The sequence below is a fragment of the Cydia amplana genome, chromosome 1 (assembly GCF_948474715.1).
Source record: "Cydia amplana chromosome 1, ilCydAmpl1.1, whole genome shotgun sequence".
Classification (NCBI taxonomy): Eukaryota; Metazoa; Arthropoda; class Insecta; order Lepidoptera; family Tortricidae; genus Cydia; species Cydia amplana.
Window position 1 is genome coordinate 28,318,157 of NC_086069.1, and position 21,844 is coordinate 28,340,000.

At 41.9% G+C, this 21,844-nt stretch overlaps 1 protein-coding gene across 1 annotated transcript; it reads right to left on the bottom strand.

Annotated features, from left to right (window-relative positions):
• Positions 1 to 742: 742 nt before the first annotated feature.
• LOC134652386 (DNA repair endonuclease XPF) lies at positions 743 to 21,682 on the bottom strand. The gene is made up of 16 exons (XM_063507564.1): positions 21,487 to 21,682; positions 21,253 to 21,405; positions 20,695 to 20,875; positions 20,416 to 20,528; positions 19,909 to 20,074; positions 19,563 to 19,699; positions 18,265 to 18,419; positions 17,014 to 17,441; positions 16,597 to 16,782; positions 14,490 to 14,615; positions 13,798 to 13,894; positions 12,733 to 12,848; positions 10,918 to 11,091; positions 5,177 to 5,317; positions 3,746 to 3,937; positions 743 to 965 (listed from the first exon to the last, which is right to left on the bottom strand). Exons 1-16 carry the CDS (start codon positions 21,618 to 21,620, stop codon positions 804 to 806), a joined length of 2,661 nt encoding a protein of 886 aa, XP_063363634.1. The 5' UTR covers positions 21,621 to 21,682; the 3' UTR covers positions 743 to 803.
• Positions 21,683 to 21,844: the final 162 nt, after the last annotated feature.

Here is a 21,844-nt window from a genome sequence, read left to right on the forward strand (position 1 = left end):
AGAAATATGGTAAACAATCTTGATGTGTCTTTTAATTGAAAAACACATTTTATAAATAAGTTACGGTAAATATGTAACCATTATGAATCTAATATGATCTTTTATAGTCTTCTGCTTTCATAAGTAATAGTTATTGATTTTTAAAGTGTTTTTCAATTAAGACATGTCAAAATCGCTTACCTTCTTTCAAGTTCTTTCTAATGCTAAAAAAACGAACTATAGACTAGGACTCCCTACTGGTGCAACAGTAAGCAAAATGTTTTGCAGTAGTGTGAGTGTTGCCAAAATATCAAATGCTTCTAGTTATATAGATAGATATTAGACATTTTCACATTTAACCCTTTACCGCATACGCAGTCATATATCACAGTTATATATTCAACTCTATTGACAGCTATTAAAGTTCAAATTCAAGCAAATATTTTTTATGACATGCAGCAACGGATCCGGCCACATCCCACTGTCCAAATTCCTAGTTTGCCTACATCCTTGTTCGTCCATTTCTTTACTGGTACATAGGGTTTGCACGACGGATCCGAAATGTATGGGAAGATCCACGGATCCGGATCCAGATCCGGATAATTTCATACATTCCGGATCCGGATTGCAAACCCTACTGGTACATTTTCTTGTTAGTCCACTTCTTTATTCGTACATTTCCTTCTTCCTCCCAACACCCCCAATCGAAATTACCCCAATGCACCTTAAATCCTTAATTTAAATAAAAGACAATGTATGTATAAATTTGATTTATTCCTTATAAATTATTGTATATCTAAAAAATAAATTAAGAATCCTTCACACTAAGTTTTTTTAGTTTTACTCCGGAACAGTTTCCCTGTGTATTTCTTCCTGCCGGTCTGTTTTTCGTCTTTGCCGGCGTCCGAAGGCGTCGCCTTGACATGTAGCACCGAGTATAATGTTTCTGCTTCGTTTTTGTTTTCTATCACCTCTGCCAGTTGTTGCTGGGAAAGAAACAAGTAAAAATGTAACCTATCTTTTCCTGTAACGCGGCGTCTTAATGGGAAAAAGAATTAGATAATGCAAGTGGGCGTTTTTTTTGTTATCCCCTACACTTTTTTTTCAAATTTGGGTTTTTTTATGTTATTTCTACTCTGAATCACGAGCTCTGTCTATTCTAATAGGAGAAAAAAAGTGTCCCAAAATTTGCATACATTTTTCGATCTTTCCATTCCGCGACCGCCATACAAAGTCTATGAAAAATGGTGACGTAATGGAAATAAAAACCTTAGGACACTTTTTTTCTCCTATTAGGATAGAAAGAGCTCGTCATTCTGAGTAGAAATAACATAAAAAATCCCAAATTTGAAAAAAAAGTGTAGGGGACAACAAAAAAAAAACGCCCAAGTATCAAATCAACCCCATGTTTGACATGATTGTAGGGGTAAGTGTCAAATATTTGGGTTATGTGTAGTGTACCTGACAACTTCGGATCCTACCGATTGCGCCATATAGATCAGTATTGTGGAACAGTAGCTATTAAGAAGTGTAACGCTCTTACGGTAGATGTCGCTAGGGTCCCCTAGACCACAGGGCGGACACGCCATACATCAAAAATGATTTGCGTTTATATGTGTGCGCGGCACGTCTGTACACGCGTCATTGAGTTTCTGACGGAATCTCAGTAGAGCGACTTACGCACACATTCGCGTGTCGCGGCCAGTCGCGGACGAGGTAATCCGAGTCGGGGCGGGGCGGTGCGTGTCCGTTCTGTATGATAATACTATTAATACTATTACTTATTCTGTGCTTAGACCCATAATATGGTGGAAAGATTTGCTGTCTATGGATGAGGTCTTGGTGGCTCAGATGGCAGAGCGCTGGAGTATCGGTCCAGAGGCGTGAGTTCAAGTCTCACCCAAGACAATTTTTTCCACTTTTATATTTATTCTAAGCTTAATAGCACCGGTCGCAGACGTTTCTGCTTGTTAAAAATTTAAATAGTAGCTATGTTTCCGTGTTGCGAAAGAGAGAGAGGTTGAAATACTCAAAATTTTGTAGTTTTGTATATGACAGTACCTTGTCTAGTGTGATCAGATGGTCCAGTGACCGCCCCTTGTTCATGACCCGCGCCAAGTTCTTGCTAGTGACCCCGGGCAGTTTCTGCACGAAGTCGTGCACCAGCACGTTGTAGCGCTCGTAGTTGACGTCGGCGGTGTTGTATATGACAGTACCTTCTCTAGTGTGATCAGATGGTCCAGTGACCGCCCCTTGTTCATGACCCGCGCCAAGTTCTTGCTAGTGACCCCGGGCAGTTTCTGCACGAAGTCGTGCACCAGCACGTTGTAGCGCTCGTAGTTGACGTCGGCGGTGTTGTATATGACAGTACCTTCTCTAGTGTGATCAGATGGTCCAGTGACCGCCCCTTGTTCATGACCCGCGCCAAGTTCTTGCTAGTGACCCCGGGCAGTTTCTGCACGAAGTCGTGCACCAGCACGTTGTAGCGCTCGTAGTTGACGTCGGCGGTGTTGTATATGACAGTACCTTCTCTAGTGTGATCAGATGGTCCAGTGACCGCCCCTTGTTCATGACCCGCGCCAAGTTCTTGCTAGTGACCCCGGGCAGTTTCTGCACGAAGTCGTGCACCAGCACGTTGTAGCGCTCGTAGTTGACGTCGGCGGTGTTGTATATGACAGTACCTTCTCTAGTGTGATCAGATGGTCCAGTGACCGCCCCTTGTTCATGACCCGCGCCAAGTTCTTGCTAGTGACCCCGGGCAGTTTCTGCACGAAGTCGTGCACCAGCACGTTGTAGCGCTCGTAGTTGACGTCGGCGGTGTTGTATATGACAGTACCTTCTCTAGTGTGATCAGATGGTCCAGTGACCGCCCCTTGTTCATGACCCGCGCCAAGTTCTTGCTAGTGACCCCGGGCAGTTTCTGCACGAAGTCGTGCACCAGCACGTTGTAGCGCTCGTAGTTGACGTCGGCGGTGTTGTATATGACAGTACCTTCTCTAGTGTGATCAGATGGTCCAGTGACCGCCCCTTGTTCATGACCCGCGCCAAGTTCTTGCTAGTGACCCCGGGCAGTTTCTGCACGAAGTCGTGCACCAGCACGTTGTAGCGCTCGTAGTTGACGTCGGCGGTGTTGTATATGACAGTACCTTCTCTAGTGTGATCAGATGGTCCAGTGACCGCCCCTTGTTCATGACCCGCGCCAAGTTCTTGCTAGTGACCCCGGGCAGTTTCTGCACGAAGTCGTGCACCAGCACGTTGTAGCGCTCGTAGTTGACGTCGGCGGTGTTGTATATGACAGTACCTTCTCTAGTGTGATCAGATGGTCCAGTGACCGCCCCTTGTTCATGACCCGCGCCAAGTTCTTGCTAGTGACCCCGGGCAGTTTCTGCACGAAGTCGTGCACCAGCACGTTGTAGCGCTCGTAGTTGACGTCGGCGGTGTTGTATATGACAGTACCTTCTCTAGTGTGATCAGATGGTCCAGTGACCGCCCCTTGTTCATGACCCGCGCCAAGTTCTTGCTAGTGACCCCGGGCAGTTTCTGCACGAAGTCGTGCACCAGCACGTTGTAGCGCTCGTAGTTGACGTCGGCGGTGTTGTATATGACAGTACCTTCTCTAGTGTGATCAGATGGTCCAGTGACCGCCCCTTGTTCATGACCCGCGCCAAGTTCTTGCTAGAGACCCCGGGCAGTTTCTGCACGAAGTCGTGCACCAGCACGTTGTAGCGCTCGTAGTTGACGTCGGCAGTGTTGTATATGACAGTACCTTGTCTAGTGTGATCAGATGGTCCAGTGACCGCCCCTTGTTCATGACCCGCGCCAAGTTCTTGCTAGTGACCCCGGGCAGTTTCTGCACGAAGTCGTGCACCAGCACGTTGTAGCGCTCGTAGTTGACGTCGGCGGTGTTGTCGCCGCCGAACGCGATGGCTTCCGACACGGACGGGTTCTTTTTGCCTTGCTGGAAAGTTAAGCCCTTGCTACACGGTCGCCGACAAGCCCCTCAGACCGCGTGGCCTTGGTCTGGACGGACCGTGTAGACAGTTGTTTCCAACAAAATTTGACCAAAACTGATCAAGGACAGACCAAGGTCAGACGGTTAGAAGGCTTGTCGGCGACCGTGTAGCAAGGGCTTTAGAGTTTAGATTTTAAACAAAGTGTACAGTTGCCATCAGATATATCGGAGCGGCTAAGGCGCTCACAAATATCTGAACACGCCTTTATTGTCAGGGCGTTAGAGTGCGTGTTCAGATATTGTGAACAACTTGGCTGCTGCAATATACCTGATGGCGACTGTACAGTCACCTGCAATAATATGTTACCTACTCTTCCAAGGCCGCAAAAAGATGTGACACGCTCTTATGGCTCTACCTAAAAATAAGATCGTGTCAGATATTTTTGCGGCTTTCGTTGTGTAACATATTATTGCAGGTGACTGTACACATACACCACAAAACGTTTTCCATTGATGCAAGCTTTTATTGCCGGCTGTACTTTCAACTCCTGCTTGTAATATTAGTTGTAAATTGTTCAGCAATACACTTTTCGTCAGTCGCGACACTCGTGACATCTAGTGTCAAGTAGCAGCACTGATAAATCCGCTACTTGACGCCAGATGTCGACTACGAAAATAATAAGCGATCTAATAAGAAAACTAATGTATGGAGTGAGTACTCTATGCTTACTTTATTTCTCTACATCGGAATGCACGAAGGTTGATATTGGGCTGTCGCTGCGCGCGTCAGCTGGCGTCTTCGGCTGTCAGTGTTAAATGGTGTAGTGTGTTTTAGTTAGTGTCCGACCGAAGATTCGGTTTCGGCCAGTTTCGGCCATAAAATCATGTTTCGGGCGTAGATTCGGTTTCGGCCAAAAAACGGCCGAACCTTTCGGCCCGGCCGAAACATACGAAATAGTTCTTCGTACTATGAATAATGAAACTAAACTATGTGACAAAGACCAACAGTTGGGGAGCAAGTAGGACAACAATATTTATGTACCTATATAGAAGTTAATTGGTTTATTAGAAAACACAATTCCCCTAATGATGTCTTAATATGTGTATAAAAGTGGTTAAATGAAATTTATTCAAAGATTTTAATAAATCTGCAAAAGTTTCGGTTTCGGGTGAAACTAGAGCCAATGCCGGACCTTCGGTTTCGGGAAAAAAACATGTTTCGGTCGGACACTAGTAGTAAATGACCTTGAGTTCATGGAAGAGCTCGGCGGTGGCGTATGGCGAGGGTGACCACACCAGCTTGAGCCGCGGGAAGTGGATGGTTAGCAGCTGGAGTTTCTGCTGAATGTCCGCGCCCGACATGTCACTTGAACCCACGAAATTACCCTACGACAGACAGTAATCATCAGGCCTCGGAGTTTTTTTAGCACGGTAAGACTAAGGAGAGCTATGGAGTCTTTGTTAACATTAAAATTAAGTTCATACTCATACTCATCCTCATTAATTAAGTACAAGTAAATTATGTACAGCTCTAGACCTAATAAATATCAGCGATCATCACAATAACGAAATACGTAACTATATATTCATGACATAATGTGACATCTGATTTACTCATACACATATTTAGGTAAAGAGGTTTAATCATAAGTGGCCTATCACTTAAAAAAGTACTTAATTACAATCCAGTGCAAAATTTCAGATATTTGTGGATCCGTCATAATGAAATCAGCAATTTATTCCGAAATTTGCCTTAAATGAATATATTGAAGTAACAAATCATACGTCTTAATATGTTGATACATGACATATGATGTCATTAAGTGCATTATCTAAAGCGGCCAGTGACAACGTATAGTTCCTTATCTTAACAGTAATTATAGTATGTAGGTACGTTAAGTACTTAAATAAAATATTGGAGCGATGACACTGCAATATAGGTAATATAATAATATTAACATACACATATACATATTATTACTTTTTTATAATATAACATTTAATTAAATATATGTAAACAGAATTAATTACATATAAGTAGTCTAAGTATTTATAAAACGATTCGGACGAACTTAATTAATGAGGATGAGTATGAGTATGAATTTAATTTTAATGTTAACAAAGACTCCATAGCTCTCCTTAGTCTTACCGTGCTAAAAATACTCCGAGGCCTGGTAATCATAGTCACAGAATAAATAATAGTACTAGGTAATATTATATACCTACCTGTAGACTGTTGTGTTGTTATGTAACTAACCGCCTTCATTTAGATATAAATAGTTGTAAATATGAAATGTACCTAACTGACGTGTAAAACTATGTTTTATAAAGGAATAAATGAAATGAAATGAAAGGTACAGAAGATTCACTCTCTAGTGGTGTGGGCCGCATGCACTTGTAGCGACGCGACGAAATCGCGGAGTGAGCCGCGCCTGTCATAGTATATACCAGTTTTCTTTTTTACGACGATATTTTGTCTCATTATTCCTAAATCTAAAACAGCATTTTTATAACGTAACACACCTGTTGGTATAAAATTAAATGTGATCAAACTCGATCGTATTATTAATAGGGGGTATTACTGCAATGTTCTGCCGCTAGAGCAGCACTAGCACTTATCGTAAACCATAGAGTATTATTATTATTTTTTTTTTATTATTGGGGTGGTATCGGGCCTTTGATTGTCACGTCGACCAAGTATTGATCTATTGTGACGGCCCTTTAAAGTTCATTACTAATGCCCGTTGCATCCAGAAAATTACAGATGCTTTGGGCCGTAACGTTCTGTACCTCATAGGGTTGCAATACATGCCGCCCTAAGTAGGTACTTCTTTTTGACATTAGTGGTCCACAGGAACAGAGAATGTGCATTGCAGTCTCCTCTGACTCCTGGCAGAACCTGCATGTCGCATCTTGTTTCTTGCCAATTTGAAACATGTGCTTGTTCAACTTACAGTGTCCAGTCAGTATTCTAGTCACCGCGCAAGTTTTGTGCCTTTTGAGCCCCAGAAGCTCCTTAGCGATTTTGCTGTTGAACCCTTTGATTAGAGCTTTCGAGTGTACTTGTCCTTTAGCGAACTTCCACCAATCGATTGCTCTCTTTTTTTCTAAGTCGCTGAGCAGAGAATATGCATCCCGTTTTGTGATTCCACAGAACGGTTCTGGGCCGACCAGGGGTGTGTCTGCGCCCTTTCTTGCAAGTTCGTCTGCTTCTTCGTTTCCGTTAATGTCGGAGTGCCCTGGTACCCATCTAAGTGTGACTTTGTTGGAGTTAGCCAGTGCATTTAGGTTTGTTTTACAGTTCTGGACTAGTTTTGAGTTTGACTCAAGGGATTCTAGTGCCAGCAGAGCAGCCTGGCTGTCTGAGTTGATGTAGATATGTTGGTGTCTTAGGTTTCTGTCCAGGTTAATCTCCGCACATTTGTTGATGGCGAAGACTTCTGCCTGGAAGATTGAGGCCTTTGTGCCCATGCTGACGCTAGCTCTGAGCTTAGGTCTCTCACCATAGATCCCACATCCTACATCATTTCCTTTCTTTGAACCATCCGTGTACCAGATGTGGCTTCCCTCTTCAACGTACATTTGGTTGTTAGTCCATTTGTCTCTAGGAGGTATTTCTACTGTGTACAGTTTGGTGAAATGACATTCGGTGTGCGTGTCATCAGTGGGCATGTTAAGGGTTTTATTTGCAAAAACCCAGGCCTTTAGTTTGGCTAATGCTTGGGAGCGCCATTTTGGCCTATTTAGCGTGCATATTCTGTAGACGCACTGCTTGGCCTCCTTTTGCACCTGCAGATGGAGTGGTATAATGTCCAGCAGTGCATCTAGGGCCGCCCCCGGAGTCGAGGAGAAGGCGCCTGTCGCTGTTAAACAAGCCGTGCGTTGCAGGCTGTTTAGAGTTTCTATTGCCGTCTTTTGGTTGGTTTTGTTACACCAGACTGCGGAGGCGTAGGTGATAATTGGCCTCACTACCGCTGTGTATAACCACATAGCAATATTGGGTCTTATGCCCCATCTTGCTCCTGCCATTCGACAGCAAGACCACATGGCCATTTTCGCTTTTTGTATAATATTTCTCAGGTGAGGGTTCCAAGTTAACTTTTGGTCGAAAATAACCCCTAGATACTTGACCTCTTCTGAGAATGGTATTATTTGTCCATTAAGTCTTGGTTCTTTAAGCTTTTCGAGCTTTCGTTTCCTTGTGAATGGTACTAGTACAGTCTTGCTCGGATTAATGGACAATTCATTTTCTCTACACCATTTGAATATTGTGTTTAGAGCTCCTTGCATAAAGTTGGATATTGTGTGGAGGCAAGGGCCTTTGACGATGACTACAAGGTCGTCGGCATATCCTTGTGTGTCAAAGTCTTGGCCTGACATAATTGCAAGAAGTTGGTCCACTACTAGGGTCCATAATAGTGGGGATAAAACTCCTCCTTGTGGGCACCCTTTTGTGGTATAAAATTCATGTTCTGTAGTATGGAGGGTCAGAGTGGCTACTCTGTTAGAGAGCATGCTATGTACCCATCTGGTGGTGGTTTCGTCTACTCCCTTTGACTTCATACCGTTGAGTATGGTCTCTGTGGGCGTATTGTCGAAAGCACCTTCAACATCAAGGAACGCACATAGAGCGGTTTGCTTTTCCTCTAGGGTTTTCTGCACCTTGTCAACCAGGTCAAGTAGGGCAGTCTCCGTAGATTTACCCTTTTGGTAAGCATGTTGGTTTACACTAAGTGGTCTTTCCACCAGGTATTTCGCTCTAATGTGCTGGTCAATGATTCTTTCCATCGTTTTAAGTAAAAACGATGTTAGACTAATAGGTCTGAAGGATTTAGGTTGTGAATAGTCCTTTTTCCCTGCTTTTGGTATGAAGCGTACGAGGGGTGTTCAAAATATTCTCGGTATGAGAATGAAAACAAACAAGTACGAAAAGTTTGATATTTTTATTTTTCAATATACTCCCCCCCTATGTTCATACACTTAAAAGATCGATCAATTATTTTTTTAAATCCTGCATAAAAATATTTTTTATCTTTGGTGTAAAAATGCTCCTCCACTGCCGCCTTCAATGCTTCATCATCGGAAAATTTATTTCCACGCAGATCCTTTTTAAGATTGGGAAACAAAAAGAAGTCGCTGGGGGCTAAGTCCGGACTATACGGTGGGTGAGTAACAGTTTCAAACCCACATTCAACAATAGCTGCCTTGGCAATATGAGCAGTATGGACGGGGGCGTTGTCATGCAGAAGCATAACACCTTTGGTTAACTTTCCTCGCCTCTTTTCTTTGATTGCATCCTTTAATTGACGTAGAATGTTAGCGTAGTACTGTCCTGTGATATTTACACCTTTTTCTTTATAATCGATCAGTAATACTCCTTCACAATCCCAAAATATCGTGGCCATGACCTTGCCAGCTGAAGGGATGACCTTGAACTTCTTGGGATGAGCTGAACCCTTAATGTGCCACTGCATGGACTCTTGTTTACTCTCTGGGTCATAATGATGAACCCAGGTTTCATCTCCAGTAACTATTCTTTGCAGCACCTCATCAGGATTTTCACCGCACAGGTCAATAAAATCGGAACAACAAGCTACACGCATGTCTTTTTGAAGCCGAGTCAGCATTCGCGGAACCCATATTGCACTTACTTGTGACATATTAAGATGGTCATGGATAATATCATGTACGGTACCAATAGAGAGATTGGTTACTTGTGCTATAGATTTTACCTTCACTCGACCATCTTCCAATATAAGTTTTTCCACTTTATCAATATTTTCTTGTGAAGTAGCTACTACAGGCCGGCCAGGTCTAGGGTCGTCTTCAACACTCTCCCTTCCACGTTTAAACTCGCTTGACCACTTTTGAATGGTAGATAAAGAAGGAGCAGACTCACGGTAAACACAATCCATTTCCTCTTTTATGGTTTTTTGATTTTTACCCTGTTTTGTCAAGAATTTTATCACGCATCGATGTTCTAATTTAGTTAACATTGTCAATTCCCACATGATGTTCATGTTTGTTCAGCAATTGCAGAAAAACAAAAGAACATCTCGGTTCGAATTATACTTTTTTTTAATGTCAATGAATAAACCTTAGCGGCCAGTAACGAAAGAAATTTTAGAAGAGGTTGTAAGATATCAATACCGAGAATATTTTGAACGCCCCTCGTACCTTGACCCTAGTCCATTGATCTGGTATGATTCCCCACGCGAAACTTGCTCGGAATATTCTGACCAGATGCGGGAGGAGGAGGTCTTGTCCTTGCTGTAAAAGCGCTGGAAACACTCCGTCTTCTCCCGCTGATTTAAATGGTTTAAATTTTTCTAATGCCCATTTAATTTTGTTTGGTCTGAAGATATTAGTTGCCAAATTCCAGTCGATATTGCGTAGCCATAGAGTAACTTATTTGACAAGTTTTCAGATAATTTGTTACGAATAAATATGTGACGTCCCACGGGTAAAGGTACCTTGTGGCGGTTGGCGCCTACGCTATTATTAACGCCGCTCCAATACAATTGCGGTGCTATGCGACGTAAGCGCCAAGTGCCATAAGGTACCTTTTCCCGTGGAACGTCACATATGAAATTAAATTTATACATCAATGCGGTTTGTTTACAGAGGGCCTGCCGTGAAACTCGAAAATTGTAATTTCGCGGTAGACCCTCTGTTTGTGCTAATGGCGCCCCCTATGCAGAGTTTTGCGTAATATTGATTATTATTTGTTATTGATAGATGGATGGAAAAAAATTGTCAATCAGGGTTAGAAAGGATAATTGTCAATGATAGTTATCTTGATAATTATCGATTACCGAACCTAATAATATTTATAAAAAAATTGCAAAAAAACACCTCAATTATTTTTTACCATCAAAGAATTCAAAGAAAATAAATATAGCACCATCCATACCTGGGATAATTATCCGATATTTATCGGATAATTATCAAAGACTATATAATTATCTGGAACTATGCTATTATACCTGTAGGTTAAAGGGCTTGTTCTGATCAAACTCGATGAGTAAGACGGGGCGCGCGTAGCAGCGGCACATGTGCGTGGCCTGCGTGTACAGGCGGCCCGAGTTCAGCGAGCCGGTCAGGTCCGACAGCGACTTGCGCTCCACGCACGTGTCCGCGGTCAGGATGTAGTCGCCGATCTGAAAATAAATTTTGGCAAAAATTTCATTTTTTGGTACAAGCTTTTATCGCTGACTGTACTTTTCTTACGACAGACAACTAATCTGCCGTGCTAACAACATATGCAGTAATCGCAGTTGAAAAGTCATGCAATTGTATATCTTGTTCTCTTTGAATAAGTTCTTTATTTAAACGATGATTTTCATGCAAGTACTGCACTTACTATTAGCAGGGCAGTAATACTCATCGAGACAATTCTAAAAACCCCTAACACAATTAGGTTGCGTTGTTTAATCACAGAGTTTCTATGGCCACCTCCTGTCTCCGTCATCAGATCAGCTCGATGGTACCATAATATTGCATTGTCACCCGACTTATATGTGTATGCAAAATTTCAGCTCAATCGGAAACCGGGAAGTGGATCAAATTTAACTTGCAAGATTTGATTACAGACCGACAACGGGACAGGTGAAACTAAATAAAAGCTTGTAAAAATACGGTCAATCGGGGTGAATAGAGATGGCGGGGGTGAGTAGGGATAAAACCTGAAATGAGATTTACCCACACAGATTGATGGTCTCATCGGATGATCAGGGCTGGAAGTAGCCATTTAGCTGGATGGGGCCATTTCGTGACACTTTATTTTCACTGTGTACATTTTGTGTAATTATGTCTATTCTCTGTGTGTCTACGAATAAACTATTCTATTCTAAATTGTATTATACAAAATCTAAATTATTTTCAATCGCATGATACAATTTGTGTGGGTAGTTTTTAAGAAATTGACGGGTAAATCTCATAAACCCTTTATTTGGTACAAAAAGTCATGGTAGTCAGTTCAAGCCTTTTTGACGCTCAATAGTCCTTATGATTCTGATTATGAAATTACTAATTAGGCTAGCAAAAAATAGTTATATAGGGAGCGTGCTTAAACCGTAGAGGGCAGCACAGGAGACGTGAGACGTCAGGCGTAAATGTGAAGTTTATGCTTCCAAAGTAGCCCACAAGATGGCAGAACCTACTATGCACAACGCACAAGAAAACGTAGGAGTACGGTAGATGGCAGCACTTGCTTCAGCGTGAGGTGTCAAAATGTACGTGCTTATGGTTCCGATTCAGGCCACAAGATGGCAGACCCTCCAACGCTCACGGTCTCTATACTTTGGCAAGTAACCTGTTTCAGACGACAACGGTTTCACTCACTTGAATTTTAGTCGCTATTGGCGACATGTTTCGAGCCCGTCGGGGGTCTTTACTCAGGCAGGTCGGTATACAGTGTGTGGCCTATAACGCGGGCGAAAAATTAAAACGTAGATTCTACTCCTCAAACTAGACAATGTTTGTTCAGCGACTTTTAAAAATAACTTGTGGTTTGTATTTTAAAACACTTTAAAATTTAATCGAACACGCAATGTATTACGAAATTGATGCCTGTACGGTGACAAGACTGACGGGCAATGTCAATTAGACGGAATTTAAAGTACATTGAAAATATTATTTAGTTTGTTTGAAAAAGGGACAATTTTAAGACTACATAATTTCAAAAAGTTGTTGAACAAAAGTTTTGTTGTTTGAGGAGTAGAATCTACGTTTTAATTTTTCGTCCGCGTTATAGGCCACACGCTGTATATGCTTTGGCAAGTAGGTAAACATCAACTTACAGTGATGGTGACGGGCTCGACGTGTATGCCCTTGCGATGGAGCAGCGCCGGTAGGTCGGAGCGGAACTCGCGCATGTCCACTATCACCATCGGCTTCTCTTTTGGCTGTTGTCCGCCTACAACACATATAACACTGCCATAACGCCATAAACCTAAGATATACATGTACGGCGTTATTCATAAACGTCTGCGAAGTTAATCAGCTGATGATCATCGTTTGTCCCTCTCTACGGCATAACGACATACAGGGACAAACGACATCATCAACTGATCAAGTTAGCAAACAAACGTTTATGAACAACGTCAGTAGATTGGATTGGAACTTAAAATGTGATTTTCCTGACATTTTCTTAATAAACAACCACACAATAGTTATTTTCGATACAAGTGTGAAAAAGAGGAAATTCGAAACGAGTGGCGATAAATTAAAACACGACCGAAGGGAGTGTTTTAAATCGACACGAATTGCGAATTACCTATTCGCACGTGTATCGAACAACGTTTTACAGTACATATGGCACTTTAAAGTTTCGACATACGCACGAAAAGTGCTATTTTACGCACTAGTTCGGAAAAGTAGCCCCATATGTACTGTAAATAATAGTATCATACAATAAGTTTTTGGCAAAAATTTCATTTTTGGTACAAGCTATTATCGCTGAGTACTTTTCTTACGACAGACAACTAATACTCATCGAGACAATTCTAAAAACCCCTAACACAATTAGGTTGCGTCATCACAGAGTTCCTATGGCCACCTGCTGTCTCCATCATCAGATCAGCTTTATGTCATAATAATATTGCATTGTCATCCGATTTATACATGCATGCAAAATTTCAGCCCAATCAGAAACCGGGAAGTGGATCAAATTTAACTTGCAAGATTTGATTACAGACAGACAACGGGACAGGTGAAACTAAATAAAAGCTTGTAAAAAGTAGTATTATTTTGAATCGAATGACACAATTTGTTTGAGTATTTTTTAAGAAATTGTCAGGTAAATCACATTTAAGGTTTGTCCCTATTCACCCCAGTTCTGTTGACGGTACGCAAGTTAAAATTACCAGCTTTTCTCGTGTCCACTGCGTCTTCTTCGTCTTCAATATTCATGTTGAAGTATTCGTCTGTTTTGCCGTCTTGATATGATGGTACCACCATAACCTGACAAGCACATGAAAATACTTAAAACTAGTTGATACGATTACATTTATTAGAAATGGAAATATACGTTACGTTACACAAAATAAATTAAGTACGTCAACGGGTCAATACATTTTTATTTACTTATAATTGTAATTAAGTAACTGTGTAATAAAATCTTTTTAATCTTAAACTCAGTAGGCAACATATATTTGAGCTCGTCATAAAAATGTATGCCCTTACCAGGATTTGAACCCAGAACCACTGCTTTAAGGACATTCTGACGCCATGAGCCAAGAATTATGGTTCTATTTTGCATGAACCCTTTTTCAATAGAATTTCAACCTTAGCAATCGGATTTACGGTTCAAATTAGATTGGACTTTCGGAAAATGTGACTTGTCTTCAAAGGAATCATCAAAGATTTGCATTCTTGGCAAAGCCTTGTAGATTGGTGCGGCCCGTTTCTCAAAAGCTTGTAACTTATAACACAAGCGGATGTCACTTTTTGATAGTTTTTGTTAGAAAGGGACTTCCACTTGTACTACAAGTTACAAGCTTTTGAGAAACGGGCCCGTGGAAAAGGGTTAATAATTCCAGTAGATGGTCCAACGTACACTTTTAGCTTGAATGAGCAGCTCGAAGGCTTGTTTCTCTCTCTTCAGCGACGTGAGATACGCCTGCTCCTCCACCGTTTTATCGTGGATCACGAAGTACACCTTACACCGAGGTTCGCCTTCAGCCTTTAATGAATTAATGGTCATATGTTATTATTATTAGAGATGCAACGGATAGTTGTTTGGCCGGATACCGGATATCCGGCCTGGACACTGGCCGAATATCCGGTATCCGGCCGCCGGATATTCGGCCGGTGGAACTATACCTATATTTTGAGTTTTGCAGGTGCGCGTCGTGCAGGTTTCGACCTGTTTCGTAGTGAACGTTCGCGCGGACACATTTCTAAGATCGTAACGAGTTTTATCATGTCATTACGTAGTAAGTTCGTTTATAGTTACAAGTGCGCGCGCGTATTTTTCTGTAAACAAATAAGTGTATTGTGTGACATTGGTTACGTATTCATTTCTATCTACTGTGTCGTTAGCATTATGACCGTGACTGTTTTTTATATTCCATTTTTTACCCCAAAATGTGTTAATTATACTATCCGGTATCCGGCCGGATAGTAGGTCACTATCCGGTATCCGGCCGGATAGTAGGTCACTATCCGGTATCCGGCCGGATACTAAAATAACGGCCGGATAGGCCGGATACCGGATAGTAACCGGATATCCGGTGCATCTCTAATTATTATTACAGCTATCTTCGTGTACAAACAGCAACACTGTTAACTGTACATCGGTGGACATTATTACAAAAGGCTTAAGGTCCATCGATGTACAGTCTCGTGTACAGGCGTGTCTCACTCCGCGATTTCGTCGCTTTGCTACAGGTAGCTAAAAGTATATTCGTTCGGCCCCAATTTTGGGGAAAGCCATAAGCCGCGCGTGGCGCTGTCGCCACCTAGCGGCCATATCTGTGCTGATCGTAACAGACGCGTTTTGTTAGAGAGTGAGTCTTCTGTACTTAGTACTATTATTTATTCTGTGGTACAGTCAACAGTGTGGGCGATGCTAGATTTCAGATACCCCAATAATAATATATTATATTTCAACAGAAGGAGAGGAGGGTCTTTTGGGTTTCGGTTAATTTGCTTGCAAACTGCGCTAAAAGTAACAGAATTTATTGTAACGTAGTATGGATAGGTAATAGCAAAGAATTATCGATTGTAATAGAGAGATAAAGTCTTCGAACCAGATGGCGCCGTATTGCATTGCGCCAAATATGTTTTGTGATCACTGAATTGTCAAACGTCACCTTGGACAACCAACCAGACAACCAGAGTAGCGTATTATGTACGGAGTTTATATTACATGAGTCTACGCACGTGCACGCCACTACAGGATTATGTATTCAGGCCGGAGCGACTAGCGCCTGCTCCAAGGAGAAATGGTTGCCGTTCTCTTTGAACGTTCTCATGCATATCAGCTTTTAATAAGTCATTATATGAATGAAAATAGCTTGAAATATAATAATACGATAACAATGAATACCTTCCTCGCCTCGAACAGTTCAATCTGCCGCACCGCGGCCACGTCGCTGTGGTACAGGATTATGTATTCGGGCCGGAGCGACTCTAGCGCCTGCTCTAAGGAGAAATGGTTGCCGTTCTCTTTGAACGTTCTGATGCAGATCGGCTTTTGATAAGTCATAATATAAATGACAATAGCTTGAAATATAATAATACGATAACAATGAATACCTTCCTCGCCTCGAACAGTTCAATCTGCCGCACCGCGGCCACGTCGCTGTGGTACAGGATTATGTATTCAGGCCGGAGCGACTCTAGCGCCTGCTCCAAGGAAAAATGGTTGCCGTTCTCTTTGAACGTTCTAATGCAAATCGGCTTTTAATAAGTCATAATATAAATGACAATAGGTTGAAATATAATAATAAAACAATGAATACCTTCCTCGCCTCGAACAGTTCAATCTGCCGCACCGCGGCCACGTCACCGTGGTACAGGATTATGTATTGAGGCCAGAGCGACTCTAGCGCCTGCTCCAAGGAGAAATGGTTGCCGTTCTCTTTGAACGTTCGAATGCAAATCGGCTTTTAATAAGTCATATTATATTTGGCAATAGCTTGAAATATAACAATGAATACCTTCCTCGCCTCGAACAGTTCAATCTGCCGCACCGCGGCCACGTCGCTGTGGTACAGGATTATGTATTCAGGCCGGAGCGACTCGAGCGCCTGCTCCAAGGAGAAATGGTTGCCGTTCTCTTTAAACGTTCTGATGCAGATGATCGGCTTCTCGGTTTCGAGTTGTGTTATGTCTAAATTGTCTATCTAAAAATACAGAAAAGATATGATGATTTTCGGCATTTCAAAAAATATGAATTATAGATGGTCAACCAAATCTTGTCAGTAAAAAAAGGCTCGAAATTCAAATTTTCTATAGGACGATATCCCTTCGCGCCTACATTTTTCAAATTTGCCGCCTTTTTCTACTGACAAGATCTGGTTGACCAAGTATAGTTACTTTTGTTAACATAGCAAGTTCCATAGAACTTTAGGTACCTGTGATATAGGTTCGAACATGCTCTCATCCTTTTTGTTATCACCCTGCGTTGCCAGTTGCGTCAAAGTCAACACATAATTCGTTCTATCGCCATCTTCTATCTCATCCTCTTCGAGCTTATTAACATCACTAGTCTCTTCTACCGGTTCTTTTTTTAAATCATTAGCAATCGTATTTATGTCTTTATACTTAGAAGCTAGAGTAGTTATATTTAAATCCCTCCTAAATGCGGTGTAGAAAAGATATTTATTAGCGCCCATGGTTAGAAAGCTGTTCAGTTGGCTACAAGTCCTGCTGTCTTGGCAGAGTATTAGTATTTTTGTACTGTTGAGGCCTCCTTTGTTTTTCTTTTTGACTTCATCGGGGATTTCTTCTAGCAGTAAATCGCTTAGGACTTTCCATTTCGGTAAATGTTCGGGGTCGAATTCTGGAATGAGTAAGTGAAACTGAAAACTAGAACTGAGGGGCTACCGCGAAAACCGGAATTCGCAGATGGCGTCATGAAGGCTTAAATTAGAGTGACAGAGAAAGATGCCCACTATTTGCGAACTTCGTTTTTCGCGGTTTTAGCCCTGGTACATACTATTACGCCATCTTGTGAAATAATTCAATAGGTACAGTCATCACACGGGATTGTTACGCTATTCAGGGTCCTAGCTAAATTGGTTGCTTCATACTTACGCTATAAAATCTCCAATTTAGCTCGAACCCTAAATGCATAACAATCACGGAGCGTGACTGTACCCGTGCAAACCCGTACTGTACGGATTTGCCCGTACTAAATAATTGTGACAAAACTTTTGCAATACGGAATTTCAAATTGTACAAACTTTCAATTTTATCATATGCAACTTTAAACATGAAACATTTTTGACCAGAAGTCATCATCATCATCTTCCTCGCGTTGTCCCGGCATTTTGCCACGGCTCATGGGAGCCTGGGGTCCGCTTGGCAACTAATCCCAGTAATTCGCGTGGGCACTAGTTTTACGAAAGCGACTGCCATCTGACCTTCCAACCCAGAGGGTAAACTAGGCCTGTATTAGGATTAGTCCGGTTTCCTCACGATGTTTTCCTTCACCGAAAAGCGACTGGTAAATATCAAATGATTTTGATTTTTTTTTGATGATTTTTGACCAGAAGTATACTATGTATACCTAATTGTGTACAGCGCCATCTACCTAATTTTCGCGACCAAATTCTATGGTTGGTAGTTTTCAGGGATAGTTCTTTATCATGAGAACTTCTTACCATTTTTGTGGTTATAAACCCTCGACTTGGCCAGCCTGAAGAGCTGTTCCGCTGAGTCCAGGAGGATCCACCCCGAGTTCACTTTGGCATATTCCGGGGTCCTGTATTTGCTCACTAGGGCGTAAAACGAGACGGAGTCATCGTGGATCAGGTTGCTGGAATAATGAATAAATGATAGATTTATGGGTGTGGTCGGCCAAGTGCGAGTCTACTCGCACACGAAGGGTTTTGTACTATTAAACAAAGAACTGCTAGCTATCACGGTTCATGAGATACAGCCTGGTGATAGGCAGACGGACGGACGGACAGACGGACAGCTGATTCTTAGTAATAGGGTCCCATTTTTACCGTTAGGGTACGGAACCCTAAAAAACAACCTGTATAATCTAGACGAAAAACAATGCGTTTATATATACAACAGGCCCGTAGAAAGCTGAATATATGAACTCACATGATCATGCTCCTGAGCACCTTGAGGTCCTGCACGTACTCCTTGACCCTCGTGCTGAGCTGGTGCCACACGCAGTCCAGCTGCGATTGGAGAATGTTGTGGAACTTCCTTGTAAACTCACATGATCATGCTCCTGAGCACCTTGAGGTCCTGTACGTACTCCTTGACCCTCGTGCTGAGCTGGTGCCACACGCAGTCCAGCTGCGATTGAAGAATTTTGTGGAACTTCTTTGTAAACTCACATGATCATGCTCCTGAGCACCTTGAGGTCCTGTACGTACTCCTTGACCCTCGTGCTGAGCTGGTGCCACACGCAGTCCAGCTGCGATTGGAGAATGTTGTGGAACTTCTTTGTAAACTCACATGATCATGCTCCTGAGCACCTTGAGGTCCTGTACGTACTCCTTGACCCTCGTGCTGAGCTGGTGCCACACGCAGTCCAGCTGCGATTGGAGAATGTTGTGGAACTTCTTTGTAAACTCACATGATCATGCTCCTGACCACCTTGAGGTCCTGCACGTACTCCTTGACCCTCGTGCTGAGTTGGTGCCACACGCAGTCCAGCTGCGATTGGAGAATGTTGTGGAACTTCCTTGTAAACTCACATGATCATGCTCCTGAGCACCTTGAGGTCCTGTACGTACTCCTTGACCCTCGTGCTGAGCTGGTGCCACACGCAGTCCAGCTGCGATTGGAGAATGTTGTGGAACTTCTTTGTAAACTCACATGATCATGCTCCTGAGCACCTTGAGGTCCTGCACGTACTCCTTGACCCTCGTGCTGAGTTGGTGCCACACGCAGTCCAGCTGCGATTGGAGAATGTTGTGGAACTTCCTTGTAAACTCACATGATCATGCTCCTGAGCACCTTGAGGTCCTGTACGTACTCCTTGACCCTCGTGCTGAGCTGGTGCCACACGCAGTCCAGCTGCGATTGGAGAATTTTGTGGAACTTCTTCGAAATGCAGTTCTCAGTCGTGATTTCCTGGTATTATATTAGTTTTTATTAGATGTGTGATACGCTTAAGGTACACTTTTAACAAAATGAATTCGTAGGTATTGTGGCGCCAGTGGCGCCACCTATTTAAGGTTTCTTGACAGACACTTTTCATACACAGAGATTGTTCTCCTTACCTACCCTCCATACTTTGGCGTTTATAAGTTAAATTGCCGTATTTAAACTCAACCCATTACCTGCATGTCTAGAGTGCGATTGACGCTCTTAAGTTGTTTGACAGTATAGTTCATGATGTCCAACAGGCACATTTGAATGTGGTTCACGTTGGAAGAGAGTGGGACATGCAGCTCTACTACTTCTGCCTGTCTTTTCTTGAGGCATTTTATGATGGTGCCGTGGAATCTGGAATCAATTATAATATATTTTACTATCTATCTATTAAGCCCTTTTATTCTGAGTTACAGTATGTCTCTTGACTCAGTTTGCCGCTTGGCAAAGGCCTCCTCCAGCTCTTTCCATCGGGGTCTGTTTGTGGGCCACTCTTCTCCAGTTTGGGCCCACTGCGAGTTTGAGTTCATCCTCCTATCTTGTTCGAGGTTTCCTATTTCACTAAGCACGTTTTGTCAATAGGGAATATCACGCGAAACTCAGGCTACAGGCTGCTGGCTTTCGTACAAAAATAGGGGCCAATGAGAATACTTTAAGGGGTCAATTATATAGTTCAATAATTATAAATATCATACCTGGGCCATAGGAATAATTCCGTCACAAACACAGCTCGCATCACCTTCTCCACTTGGTGGTAACCGAAAGTGAATGAAATCGGTGAACTGGAGAACGCCTTTACAAAACCTGTCTAAAGAATTATGATTCAATACTATAGTATTTAAGCATTATTTTTCTAATCCCAATAAAACCCTCATATGATTATGATATGAAATGAAAATAATTTATTTGACACAACAATCTTAAAACTAACAGATATTAAATATCTATATTACAATATAAGCAGGCCTTCTCACCTTATTATGTTGCCTATAGAGCCTCAAAGCGAATGCCTCCTGACAGGACTCGAGCACAGTATGCGCCCGCAACACTATGATCCCCGTGATGTTAGCAACTGGCACCCGCTGCTTCAACAAGTCTACCACCAATATACGGGTTGAGACAAACTGGACTCCGCCTTCTAGGTACACCTTTTCCCTAGTAATAATAATTTTTCGCGAATTATAAGACATCACATAAATATTGGCAGGGTCACTACCCAATAGGCCAGACGGTAGGTTGCATCTCGGTGATTTGATCTCATTGATCAGTGCTTCATATATAACGAGGGGTCGCAACCCACAGTTAGTTAATAAGTGTGTGTGTGAAATGTGTCACTACCAAATTGATCCTTTGTTGGTCTTAAATAAATTTAATTTAATTTTTTTAAAGCCAAGAAACAATACATAAGTGAAACATTTTGTTCGTACTAAGGGGGTCACATCATGAAAAAGTTTGAAAAACACTGCTCTACACAATGGAAGGTTAAGATAAATAATTACAAGCTTCTTAAATTAACATATAAGTCTAAATACCTTTCAGTGCCCAGATTTGGTAAAGGTTTCAAGTTGAACTTCTCTGTGAAATACTTTTCTTCATGATCGCTGCTGTTAATAACTAAAACTAAGTTGGCTGGGTCCTTGTAAACCCATAATAAATTTGAAATTATTCCATTATAATTTAATCCTCTGAAAAACAAAAAATACACATTAATAATACTTTGATTTGAACTTGAAAATAAACAATGCATACAGAAAATGATTACTTACTTGGCTAATATAAGAAGTGCATCTTTCTCAAAGACATCAATAAATATTTGCTTTTCAAATTCAAGTAATTTAAACTTTGTTTCAATTTGTGGTAGTGTAGTATCATCTTCTTTATTAGTAGATGTTGCTTCCATTGTCTGAGCTCACGTGTAATAATTGTACGATTGTTGGCTTATGCTGCCGGTTTAATTTGTTTATCAAGATTCAAGTAGGTACCTACAAATATGATTTTATTGTTCGATATATTCTGCTTCCAAAGCGACTTTACATTGAAATGTATTATTACTAACATCAAATATACAGAATGAATTGCTTTACTAATATTTCGTACGTTATTTGTTTTTAAGAAAATTATAAT

What these genes read in the sequence shown, in the direction of transcription:
- LOC134652386 (XM_063507564.1), bottom strand. Translation starts at nt 21,620, where the DNA reads ATGGAAGCAACATCTACTAATAAAGAAGATGATACTACACTACCACAA. An exon ending in TCTATAGGCAACATAATAAG is followed by an intron (nt 20,529 to 20,694) that starts GTGAGAAGGCCT and finishes ATAATTCTTTAG; the next exon opens with ACAGGTTTTGTAAAGGCGTT. An exon ending in AGTGGACACGAGAAAAGCTG is followed by an intron (nt 12,849 to 13,797) that starts GTAATTTTAACT and finishes TATGTGTTGTAG; the next exon opens with GCGGACAACAGCCAAAAGAG.